The sequence below is a fragment of the Anomaloglossus baeobatrachus genome, chromosome 12 (genome assembly GCF_048569485.1).
Source record: "Anomaloglossus baeobatrachus isolate aAnoBae1 chromosome 12, aAnoBae1.hap1, whole genome shotgun sequence".
Classification (NCBI taxonomy): domain Eukaryota; kingdom Metazoa; phylum Chordata; class Amphibia; order Anura; family Aromobatidae; genus Anomaloglossus; species Anomaloglossus baeobatrachus.
In genome coordinates, this window is record NC_134364.1 from 125,682,243 (window position 1) to 125,695,100 (window position 12,858).

The window sequence follows — 12,858 nt, forward strand, 5'->3', positions numbered from 1 at the left end:
TAAAACATTGGCTTCGAGATCGACTGTAACATTAAAGGAGCTGCAGGAATTAATGGTCAGTCATGGCTGTGCAAATCCAAATATCAGTCAATTGTGCAACAAAACCTTCAGGCCTGTGCAGAAAATCTGAAGAGGAAATTTACCTATCAACACAATTGTATTTCTGACAGCATTCAGTCTCAAAAAAACAGTAATAGCGTACAGGTGTGCAAATTTATGCAACCACATTAAATTATTTTTCCACCAGTAAAGATTTCATTTTTTTTCCTTAATGGATGTGTACAGATTTTGGGTGACATTAACATGGATACAGTCATTTTTGTAATTTTTTTTTTACATGACAGGGATGTGTAGACGTTCTATATTCACAATATATTAACCATTATAATGCTGTCCCATATTGATATATCACAGTATAACACCATTGTTTTTAAGACCAGGTATATTTTACTAAGATCGGACACAGCACAGGTTTGGCGTTCTCCCACCGTGGCGATTCACCGCCTATCACTCTGGTCGTGTATTCGAGAGCCTGAAAAGTGAACTACAGGAACAGTTAAAACTAAAAATGAAAAGAAAAAAAAAAAAAGCCCTCCAGAATCATGCAACTCCAATGTCTACAACACAGGAAGAACACGCAAAGCGGCGAAGGGGCAGAGCTCTGTACACGCGAGATAGAAAAAGATCCGGACACCTGGGAGAACACAATCCAGTTTGGGACGATTTTATACGTGGAATGTTTCTTTAAAAAAAAAAAAAAAAACAAAAAAAAAAACTGGCTAGAATTACGGCGGCTGATGTCTGACTACAAATCTAACAGAGGACGTCTGCATTTACAGGAAGCGGCAGCAGTCAGACATGCACTGAGAAAAAAAAAACTACCAAACTGCAAAAAAAAAAACCCCTAACTATATATAAAAAAAAAAAAAAATAGTCTGATCGCAAACACTGCAAGAAAACTGGGTCTTTACCACCTTGGTGCCAGGAGCCTCGCAGAAACCCAGCAGGAGACTATTCAACACAGCAACCGCCAACATGGCAGCCAGGACACTAAGGCACGCACTGCAACAGGATAGCCTTCCCTAGTAATTAATGGTCAGGGATCTGGTCCCTTCCTCTCATGCTACAGGAGATTCTTTCTTTGTGAAAAGATTTTTTTAAAAAGTAAGACGCAATTAATTTTTCTTTTTTTTTAATTTTAAACTTGATTCTTAAAAGGGAAAGTCCATTATTACAATAACAAACGTTGCCTAGCAACAGTCGCTGCCATAAGAGGGTGACTTGACCATCCCACAGCCATGACAGCACTTCTCTGTGCAGTCAGGGAAGCAGCTTACACATCCGCCTGCCTCGTGCCGCACATAAAATGCCATTTTTTTTTAACGTTAAAGAAGACTACAAAGGGTTAAAAGGAAATAAAAAGCTGCATATAATGTGCCAGGGTTCTGCTGGGTTTCTGGAGGGGCCTGGCAGGCGGGCGCTGACATCCCCCCCCCCCCCTACACCCACCAGTTGGTGAAGACCTAGTGACATTCCGTTACATAAACAAAAACAGCGGCTGGGGAAAAAAAATAAAAAATGTGTAAGTCGTTAATTAGTGGCCAGGTTGAAGCTCTTCTCCTCCTGGGGTTTGCTGATCCAGCTGCCGTAGCTCATATCCTGCAGAGCTTTAAAGAACAGTCCTTTGGCCTCCTGGTACTGGACGGCCGCCGCCTTGATATCGCTGTAGGAGCTGTGGAGCAGCAGGTCACTGCGGCCGCGCAGGTCGCTGAGCTTCTGGAACAAAACGAACATGTGGAGCTTGGAGACGCGTGAGACCTCCAGCCGGGACCTGAAAATCCACAGAAAGCCCATGAGACACAGCGAGGAGGGAGAAATAGACATATTCCACTTGTCTGGAGGTTACTGACCCTTCCACTTTGCCTTTTGTACCATCCAGGACCTCAACCTCATCGTCCGCCAGGCACCAGTTCACACTGGATTCCTTGGTCTTCCCAGTCTGCCGATGAGAGTCGTACACGCTGACCCGTCCAACCTGCAAAAGGTCTGTTGTTGAGGACGGGCGGCATTGGGCGGGGGCGGCGGGAGCGCCAGCGGGGAGGCCAGGAGAGCGCAGGGGGGGGGGGGGGGGGAGGCCAGGAGAGCGAAGGGGGTGGGGGGTTTGAGGCCAGGAGAGCGCCGGTGGGGGTGTGTGTTTGAGGCCAGGAGAGCGCCGGGGGGGGGGGTCAGAGGCTAGGAGAGCGCAGGGGGGGGGGGGGGCAGAGGCCAGGAGAGCGCAGGGGGGGGGGCAGAGGCCAGGAGAGCGCAGGGGGGGGGGGGAGAGGCCAGGAGAGCGCAGGGGGGGGGGAAGAGGCCAGGAGAGCGCAGGGGGGGGGGGGAAGAGGCCAGGAGAGCGCAGGGGGGGGGGGGTGGGGCAGAGGCCAGGAGAGCGCAGGGGGGGGCAGAGGCCAGGAGAGCGAAGGGGGGGGCAGAGGCCAGGAGAGCGAAGGGGGGGGGGGGCAGAGGCCAGGAGAGCGAAGGGGGGGGGGGGGCAGAGGCCAGGAGAGCGAGAGAGCGAAGGGGGGGGGCAGAGGCCAGGAGAGCGAAGGGGGGGGTAGAGGCCAGGAGAGCGAAGGGGGGGTAGGGGCCAGGAGAGCGCGAGGGGGGGTAGGGGCCAGGAGAGCGCGAGGGGGGGTTTTGGAGGCCAGGAGAGCGCAGGGGGGGGGGGGGGGGTTTGGGAGGCCAGGAGAGCGCGGGGGGAAGGGGGGGGGGTGTTTGGGAGGCCAGGAGAGCGCGGGGGTGTTGGGAGGCCAGGAGAGCGCAGGGGGGGGGGGGGGGGAGGGAAGGCCAGGAGAGCACCGGGGGGGGGGGGGGGGAGGCCAGGAGAGCACCAGGGGGGGAGGGCCAGGAGAGCACCAGGGGGGGAGGGCCAGGAGAGCACCAGGGGGGGAGGGCCAGGAGAGCACCAGGGGGTGAAGGCCAGGAGAGCACCAGGGGGGGGAAGGCCAGGAGAGCACCAGGGGGGAAGGCCAGGAGAGCACCAGGGGGGGAAGGCCAGGAGAGCACCAGGGGGGGAAGGCCAGGAGAGAGCACCAGGGGGGGTAGGCCAGGAGAGCACCAGGGGGGGTAGGCCAGGAGAGCACCAGGGGGGGTAGGCCAGGAGAGCACCAGGGGGGGAAGGCCAGGAGAGCACCAGGGGGGGGAAAGGCCAGGAGAGCACCAGGGGGGGGGGGGGGGGGGAAAGGCCAGGAGAGCACCAGGGGGGGAAGGCCAGGAAAGCGCCAGGGGGGGAAGGCCAGGAAAGCGCCAGGGGGGGAAGGCCAGGAAAGCGCCAGGGGGGAAGGCCAGGAAAGCGCCAGGGGGGAAGGCCAGGAAAGCGCCAGGGGGGAAGGCCAGGAAAGCGCCAGGGGGGAAGGCCAGGAAAGCGCCAGGGGGGAAGGCCAGGAAAGCGCCAGGGGGGAAGGCCAGGAAAGCGCCAGGGGGGAGGCCAGGAAAGCGCCAGGGGGGAGGCCAGGAAAGCGCCAGGGGGGAGGCCAGGAGTTGCTCTTACCTCGGGGTGATTGACCAAGTAGAGATCAGGCAGCTGCTTCTGGAAGGCACCCCCATCCCTGTACATGCGGCAGCAGATCGCCCGTGTCAAGTGACCCTGACTGAACAGATATCCTGAAATACAGAGATTGGGAGATGAATAGACGGGGGAAGGTGGAAAACCACTGAAGTAGTGTTACCAGTTGACACAAATGTCACAGAGTGCTCTGTGTTTAAAGGAGCCTGACACCTTGGGGTATGCTGACAATACAGTGAGCTGTGACTGTGGTTGCTTGTGCGCCCCTCCTATGACCCAAAGCTGGCGGCTCCTGGGAGGAAATCTGTATTTTCTTCCTGTATGGTGGCCAGGCAGCATTGTAATGCTGTTTATCTGCAGATTAACCCTATGTCTGCAGGTAAATAGCATTTTATGAGGTTACAGGTTGCCTTTAAACTGTCACCGTGAAGTAGAAAATCAGCAGATTTATGACTACAACTCTGGATGAAAGCAGAGCAGATGTCAGTAAATTGTAGAGCAGCAGATGTAGCAGAGCCGAGTGCTCACATTGAGCTTCTATAATCCTATGTCTGCAGGATGGCACCTCGGGCTCTGCTTAATCTGCAGACAATGTAAGTGTGCGGCTCTGAAGTGGCATGCAGATAGTGTAGACTCATACCCAAGGTGACGGAGTTGAGATACACCGGCTCGATGAAATGAGACAGGACGCCGCCCTGAAGGCCCAGCACGTTCCAGCGCAGGATCTTGTCGCTGCAGGACATGGTGCGGAGCCGCTCCCCATGCTGGATGCCATCCCAGGTGGGCACGATGTCACTCGACTCCACGGGAATGGTGCCCTCACCTGTGGGCACAACACAAGTCACATGACCGTATGATGATCGGATGCAGCGCTTCCCGGAGGCGGGACTTACCGTTCTCCACTTTGGTTCGCAGCTTTCCTTGTTTGGGGTTCTCGAATAGCGGTTGATGCCGCTTGTCTCCGTCCACAATGGGCTGGTCGCTGCATGACTTGTCAAAGAGCGCCCCATCTCCACAGGGGGCGGTACTGCAATGACAGAGCATCCGACGTCACAGTCTACATCCGATCTGTGCGACCGCCAGCCTGTGCGAAGGAGCAGTGCCTGTGGACACCACTAACCTGATATAGAGGTGGAAGGTGACCCCGGGGCGGATCCTAAGCAGCTCTCCCTCCGACTCCTCAAATATGGTGTCCTCCGGAGAGTCGGGGTTGTACTTCATCAGCTGGTCGTACAGGAACCTGCCGGAAGAAGGAGTCCTGTCATGTCTGCTGCCTCACAACTACAAGTCCCAGCAGGCGACCACTGACCTTATGAAGCCGCGGCGTGCGATGATCTCAGCGTGGCAGTCGTTCACAGTCTCCCCGCGCAGACTCAGCTCCTCGCCCTTCACACACCGGTTACCTGGAGAAACAGAAGGGTCAGAGGACACAGACCGCGGGCAAGCTCCGACCCCACAGGGGCAAGCCACACTTACCAGTGCCGATGCTGACGACGGTGCCCAAGTCCTCGCTGTTCCGCTTCATGATGATGGCAGCCAGGATTTTCCTGCCCAAGAGGCTATTTTGGATGCGGGCGGTCAGACTGTTGAACTTGTGGTGACTGAGCATAGCGATCTGATCGTGGAAGGTGCTGCCGCTGACCGGGAGCTGCTGACAAATAGGATGATTGAAAATGACAAACAATACCCCGGCTTTCGGTCAGAGGCTGGGAACAATATCAGTGTGAGGCAGGCACTATGGCCCGCCAGCTGCTTGCCGCTCTGCAGGCATGGTTACCTCGCCGCGCTGACCCCGTTAGCATGTGCAGGTATCACCGCTCCAGGCTGGCGGGATCAGGTGTTCTCAGACTATTGTGTGTCCCGATATCAGGTCACGGCTGCTCACCTCTGTATGCTGTCTCCTCCCGGATCGCTTTCTCTGCCTCCCGATCAGGACCCTCAGGGCTGCGTCAGCCGCCTCCGCCTTTGCTTGCTTCTTATTGGATGCGGTGACCGGAGGAAACCAGCGACCCCCGACTTTGGCTTGGAAAACAAATCTGAAGAAAAAAACCCAAAAACTGACAAACACAGAATGGCCGTCCCCAGGTAACGTAACTCCATGACACCTCAAACCTGACAAAGCGGCAGAAAGGGGGACGGGAGGTCCTTACTTGGGATCATGGGGTGGTCCACTCTGACTGACCATCTTGAACTCTGCGGCAAAGCCCTTGGCCCGGGAATACTCCAAGAGCCCACTGACAGGATTGGCATTTAGATACTTGATATAATCTCCAACACCCGACTGCTGGGCCATTTTCAGATCCTCTGAAGAAAGCTCCGGGATGGGGGGAAACTCCGCAGATCCCACCTCAGGGGCTGCCTCAGTCTGTAGGGGCAAAACGTTACTGTAAGGCTATGTGTCCACGGGAGAACGTCACTGCGGATGTATCTGCAGGTACGGCCGCAGGTTTACCGCAGCTGCTCGCCGGCATCCGCAGCTATTTTTAGCTGCGAGTTTCCAGCGATATAGCTGCGGTAAACCTGCGGACTTTCATGCGAATTACCTGCGGACGTCCCGCCTCTATCTCCATAGCGGAGGGTCGGGATTTCCGCAGGTAATGCCGCATGAATAATTGACATGCAGTTACGTGCGGCTGCGGGACAGCATATTCCGCAGCCGCACTGTCCACAGCATGGACACAGCACTCCCCATGTCCCATAGGATAACATGGGGAGTGTCTGTACATGCTAAAACCTGCGGATTTATCTGGAAATCCAGAAAGGTCCGCAGGTTTTCCGCGGCAAAATCAAAACAAGCTCCCGTGGGCACATGCCCTAATACCCCCCCCCCCCCGCAGTACACAAACCCCCCCAATAATAATCCCGCCATACACAGAGCGTATAGTAACCCCCCCCCATACACACAGACCCCCAGTAATAAGCCTGCATACAAAAAGACCCCCCAATAATAATTTCCTCCATACACAGACCCCCCCCACCCAGTAATAATCCACATACATAAACCCCACCCAGTAATAATCCCCCATACACACAGACTCCCCCCAGTAATAATCCCCCCCATATGCACAGCCCCCCCCCAGTAATAATCCCCCTATATGCACAGACCCCCACAGTAATAATCCCCCCCATCCAGTAATACCCCTCACACATAGACCCCACCCAGTAATTCCACAATACACAGACTCCACCCAGTAATAATCCCCCCATACACACAGACCACATAGTAATAATCCCCCAATACACCTAGACCCCCCCCAGTAATCCCCTCATATGCAAGGACCCCCCCCACCCAGTAATAATACCCCCATACACAGACCCTCACCAGTAGTAATCCCCCCATATACACAAATCCCCACATACACACAAACCCTCCCAGTAATCCCCCCATACACAGGTCCCCAAGTAATAATCCCCCCCATACACAGACCCTCACCAGTAATAATCCCCCCATAAATCCCCCCATACACCCTTCTTGTAATCCCCCCATACCCAGATCCTACAGTAATAATCCCCCTATACACACACAGACCTACCAGTAAAATCCCCTAATACACCTAGACCCCTCCAGTAAGAATCCCAACATATGCACAGACCCCTCAGTAATAATCCCCCATATGCACAGGCCCCTCAGTAATAATCCCCCATATGCACAGACCCTCACCAGTAATAATTCCCCATACACACATACCCCCCAGACAATAATCCCCCCCATACACAGACCCCCGTAATAATACCCCCATACGCACAGACCCCTCAGTAATAATCCCCCATACGCAGACCGCCCCACTAATAATCCCCCCATACACATAGACCCCCCACTAATAATCCCCCTATACAGTCCCCCCCAGTAATAATCCCCCAACACACATCACCTCAGTAATAATCCCTCTGTACACAGACCCCCCCCCCAATAGTACTCCCATACACACAGACCCCTCCAGTAATAATTCCCCCATACACAGACAGCCCCCCCAGTAATACACCCACAGACACAGAGCCCCCCCATACACACAGACCCCTGCAGTAATACCCCCATACACACAGACCCCATCAATAATAATCCCCTGTACACAGACCCCCCCCCCAAGTAATAATCCCCCCATACACACACATCCCCTCAGTAATAATCCCTCTGTACACACAGACCCCCCATACACACTGACTACTCCAGTAATGGCCTCCCCATACACACAGACCCCTCCATTAATAATCCCCCCATAAACACAGAATGCCGCAGTAATAATCCCCATACACACAAACCCCCCACCCCAGTAATAATACACAGACCCCTTCAGTAATCCCCCTTGCACACAGACAAACAGAGACCCGCCAGTATAATCCACCCATACACCCATACACACAGACCCCCCCCCAGTAAAAATCCCCCCTTACACACAGACCCCTCCAGTAATAAACCCCCCCGTACAGACCCTCCGCACCTTCTCCGGCTGTAGCAGGTTGTCACCTAGCAACATTTTCACTGCTGCCTCCGCTGCCATCTGCTTCGCCATCTTCTTGCTGTTGGCCACCACGGCCGGGAATGTCTGGGTGCCCATTTTTACAACGTAGGTGAATCTATTAAGAGACGTCAGGTTACTTGGGGCAACGCACCCTCGGACCACCAGCCATAAAGGAGGGGGACCTGTCATACACTGGCAGATCAGGCTGAGGTTTGTGACATCTGATGACGACCTGATAACTGAGGTCACACAAAGCCCCCACTATATTATAAAGAGTCGTCCATCCCTCACCTATGGGGGGGGCACCAAATTTTACAGACAGGTGACGTGGGCTGTGCAATATCACCAAACCCAAGGGGAGCACTGAGGGGTCCGGCAGTGGCTTTATTTCCTCTAACCACTGAAACCACATCAGTGCACGGCTGAGACCAGAGTAAAGTGTACAGGGAAGACAGCGGAACAGCCGGACCGGAGCCTCCACCCCTGCAGAGCAACCTACTGTGCCTCCTTGCCTTCTCCCTGGGTCCTAGCTCCCATCAAGTGTTCACCCCTTTTGCCCACCTGTATCCGCCTCATCCCACCAGTGGACCTTTCTGCCCTATTCCTCCCACGAAGGTCTGCGCCCCTCCTGCCACCAGAGTCCACCCCTCTGCCCACCCTCCTGCCACCAGAGTCCAGCCCTCTGCCCCACCCTCCTGCCACCAGAGTCCAGCCCTCTGCCCACCCTTCTGCCACCAGAGTCCAGCCCTCTGCCCCACCCTCCTGCCACCAGAGTCCAGCCCTCTGCCCCACCCTCCTGCCACCAGAGTCCACCCTTCTGCCCCCCTCCTGCCACCAGAGTCCACCCCTCTGCCCCCTCCTGCCACCAGAGTCCACCCCTCTGCCCCCCTCCTGCCACCAGAGTCCACCCCTCTGCCCCCCTCCTGCCACCAGAGTCCACCCCTCTGCCCCCCTCCTGCCACCAGAGTCCACCCCTCTGCCCCCCTCCTGCCACCAGAGTCCACCCCTCTGCCCCCCTCCTGCCACCAGAGTCCACCCCTCTGCCCCCCTCCTGCCACCAGAGTCCACCCCTCTGCCCCCCTCCTGCCACCAGAGTCCACCCCTCTGCCCCAGTCATCCCACCAGAGTCCACACCTTTTCCCCTCCGTGGCAGTGTTCTGTTCTCACCAGAGCACACCACTTAACCCCCCCCCCACCATAGCTCACCCTTTGTTTCCCCCGTAGCAACCACCCACCAGAGCCCACCCCTATGGCCTTTCCCTCCCACCAAAGTCCACTCCTCTGCCTGCGTGGCCTCCGCCCACCCTTTTGCTCCCTTCGTGGCCTTCCTCCCACCAGAGCCCACCCCATTGTTCACTCTGTAGCCTCCTCCCATCAGAGGCTAATCCTTTGATCCCTTCGTGGCCTCCTCCCACCTCTGCTCCCTCCCTATTACCATGGATCGCACTCCTCCCCATCCTATTCTCTGGATCTTTTTCCTCTCTTCATCCACCATGTGTGAGCCTCTCTGCCGCAGCCATCATACTCATACAAGACACTTACTTGGGGTCGTGTGGGGGTCCTTCCTGAGACACCAGCTGGAATTCGCACATGTTGCCGGATTTCTGGCTGTGCTCCATCAGAATGCTGACCGGGTTTTTCCCTGCGATCAGCGGCGCCGGAGGTGCAGTTTTCTGAGGAAAGGCAACAAGAAAAACTTCAGGCGAAAACAAGAAGTATTGAGCTGAGCATTGCGCAAGCCTTCTCATCAGCACCCAAGCTGACCAGCAGAGACGGAGTGTCTCCAATCAAGCCCTTACCACATCTTCAGGGGTCTCGATGGTCGTCTGTTCGGCCAGAACCTCCTCCTGTGTGCCCCCTTGTTCCTCCCGCAGTAGGATACGCAAGGCAAGGGCGGCGGCCTCCTTCTTGGCCGTCTTTTTACTGCTAGCTTCGGCCTCTGGAAAGTGTCGCCCATCGATCACGGCTTGGATCTTAAACCTGCGAGAGAGAGAGAGGGGGGAGATGGTGCTGCAGTAATCTGGTCAGTGTGACAAGGGACCCTCCATAACTGGCAGATTACGGGGTATTTACCTGGGGTCGTGAGAGGGGCCGCTCTGGTCCAGCAGAACAAATTCACACTGCAGCGAAAAGAAGTGGGCGAACTCCAGCAGCCCGCTCACGGGGTTCTTGGACTGGCACGCCGTCAGCTTGTCCAGCCGGGAGCACACCTGAGCGGGCTCATAGAAGTTCTGCAAGGCGGAGGACGACACATCTAACCCGCCATCGTCCCTTTCAGACACTTCATCCATTGCCCATCGACCGTTCTCGTAGTCAGTAGGTGCTTCCTCCTTCATGCGCTTGGCGGGTGGCTCGTCGCTGGTCATTTCAGCCTCTTTCACCTCTGGGACTTCGGTGCAGACGTCAGGCGCTGCCACCTGTTGGCCGTTCTCGGAGTTGGCCACGATCGGTTCGGTCAGACCAGCCTGCTCGTTCTCGTGGATCTCAGACGCTCTCTTTTTGAGAAACATCCTCTCCCGCTTCTTCTCGGTGAGTGACCACTTGGCGGTGTTGCCCTGGCGGCAGACGTCTCCCTGTTTCTCTAGGGTGGTCAGGAGCTGGTTGATCTCTTGCTGTCTAGACAGTCCTAACCCTTTGCGTATGTTGGTGGGCGTGGATCCTGGGGACTCTAACAGAAACTCGCACAGCTTCTCCTTATTTTCTGCCATGACTTCTGCTGACCAGCTGGATGTCTGCTCGTTACTGTGATCTTCTTTAGGCTGATGGAAGCTGGTGCAGTTTGGGGGGGCCCTGCTGCTGCCGCTTGTCACTCTCCACTTGGGGGGCTTCCCTTCCTCTTTGCTCAGCAGGCGATTGCGCTGGAGGTTGTACAGATGACGGTTGATAACTTTCTTCTCCACGTGTAGAGCCCTGGACAGGCTGATGGCAGTCAGGTAGTCTCCCGAGGGAAGGGCGTTAAACCTCTGCAGCAGGACGCTTTCCAGCGGGTCCTGGGACACGGCGAGGCGCTGAAAACCACTTGTCAGGCTGTTTGTGTTTCGGTCGGATTGCCACCGGTTAGGACGGAAGGGAGGATGGGCAGGACGTGTTATGGGGGGGGTTGGGGGGTTCTTGTAGTGTCTCGGAGGGTGACGGTAAGTGTTCCAGGCAGAGGGCCGATATGCGGGCAAGTCCGACTGACCACCCAGGAGGAATGCTCTCTGATCTCTGAGGAGGTCTTGCTGCTCCTGTGAGAGGAAAGGGTTAACGAAAGAAAGAGCGTTAGGGCCACAGATGGCGCTATGGGGCGGCGGGTGAGAGGGACGCCCTCGGTACGATCTCATTGCCAGGAGGGAGCGGTGCGAGGCTCTGCACTCACTCAGAGGAACGGCCCTGCCAGGAGGAGAAGACAGAGTCACCAAGAGACACGCAACAACCAGCCCACATCAAATGACTACAGAAGCGTCCACTGACAGCAAGCTGAGGTAGGGGCACTGCTGAAGAGAGGGAACAGCAATGCTGGAGCGAATGACTGCTCCTCCCAATAAACCATCAGTGTCAGGGCACTGATCAATCAGATGCCTGGAAAATGGATGTCCGAAGAGGCGGGATCTGCTGCTCTCACTTACTGATTGGCTCCAACCATATACACTGGGAGCACTATAGCAAAAGAATCAGGAAGGACCCGGGGGAGGGGAGAATAGAAACTGAACAGGAGGGAGGGTGGAAACACTAGTAAGAGGGGGATCCAAAAATGGGGCGCTCCAGGACTAAACAGTAAAGGATCAATTCCTAAAAGTAAGCTATTGCTCACCGTTATCAGCCAAGAGTTATGTCACATGACTGATATGAGGTGCGCTGAGCAGAGAGGGACCCTGCACCTGACCATCCTCAACATGAGGGGCTCCTGTCAGCAGACAGAAGAGCTCAGCGAGCAGCAGACACTTACCTTCCTCCGGCTGAGTATACAGGGGGATACCTTAGTGCCCGGCATGGGGGCTGCGTACACAACACGGCACCGGCCGTAGGGAGCAGCAGACCAGGGAGCAACAGAGGGCTCTCAGCTTCCTGGACTGAGGCTGCAAAGTTTCAGTTTCCTTTCCCTGACAGCTCCGCCCCTCCCTGCTCATTATACAAATACAACAGGGGCCAGCAGCCAATCAGCTGATCAGAGGGCGTGGCCAGCCTGCAGAAAGCTGAATGAGAGGAAAATGTACAGGGACTCTCAGGGAAGTAGGCAGGGGCCAAGAGACGAGTAAAAGATGGGGCGACTGCTCTGTATCAACCAACTGTATCAACCAATACTGGGGGAGGTGACTGTAGGACAGGAGTACAATCTATTACTCCCTGCTATCAGCCAAGACTGGGGAAGGATACTAGGACAGGGGAGTACAATCTATTACTCCCTGCTGTCAGCCAAGACTGGGGAAGGATACTAGGACAGGGGAGTACAATCTATTACTCCCTGCTGTCAGCCAAGACTGGGGAAGGAGACTAGGACAGGGGAGTACAATCTATTACTCCCTGCTATCAGCCAAGACTGGGGAAGGAGACTAGGACAGGGGAGTACAATCTATTACTCCCTGCTGTCAGCCAAGACTGGGGAAGGAGACTAGGACAGGGGAGTACAATCTATTACTCCCTGCTGTCAGCCAAGACTGGGGAAGGAGACTAGGACAGGGGAGTACAATCTATTACTCCCTGCTATCAGCCAAGACTGGGGAAGGATACTAGGACAGGGGAGTACAATCTATTACTCCCTGCTGTCAGCCAAGACTGGGGAAGGAGACTAGGACAGGGGAGTACAATCTATTACTCCCTGCTATCAGCCAAGACTGGGGAAGGAGACTAGGACAGGGGAGTACAATCTATTAC

General features: G+C 55.6%; 1 protein-coding gene across 1 annotated transcript; it reads right to left on the minus strand.

Moving 5' to 3' along the window:
* Positions 1-424: 424 nt before the first annotated feature.
* On the minus strand, positions 425-12,058 carry ADAR (adenosine deaminase RNA specific). The gene is made up of 15 exons (XM_075330821.1): positions 11,933-12,058; positions 10,078-11,231; positions 9,804-9,984; positions 9,547-9,677; positions 7,984-8,119; positions 5,695-5,909; positions 5,430-5,580; positions 5,021-5,195; positions 4,854-4,947; positions 4,665-4,784; positions 4,438-4,571; positions 4,185-4,367; positions 3,530-3,642; positions 1,911-2,035; positions 425-1,831 (listed from the first exon to the last, which is right to left on the minus strand). The coding sequence occupies exons 1-15, from the start codon at positions 11,975-11,977 to the stop codon at positions 1,591-1,593; spliced, it is 3,198 nt and encodes a 1,065-aa protein (XP_075186936.1). The 5' UTR covers positions 11,978-12,058; the 3' UTR covers positions 425-1,590.
* Positions 12,059-12,858: the final 800 nt, after the last annotated feature.

Coding starts and splice junctions, on each gene's coding strand:
- ADAR (XM_075330821.1), bottom strand. CDS start 11,977: ATGCCGGGCACTAAGGTATCCCCCTGTATACTCAGCCGGAGGAAG. Junction 4,785..4,853: donor GCACGCCGCGGCTTCATAAG/GTCAGTGGTCGC, acceptor TTCTTCCGGCAG/GTTCCTGTACGACCAGCTGA. Junction 2,036..3,529: donor ACTTGGTCAATCACCCCGAG/GTAAGAGCAACT, acceptor GACCTTTTGCAG/GTTGGACGGGTCAGCGTGTA.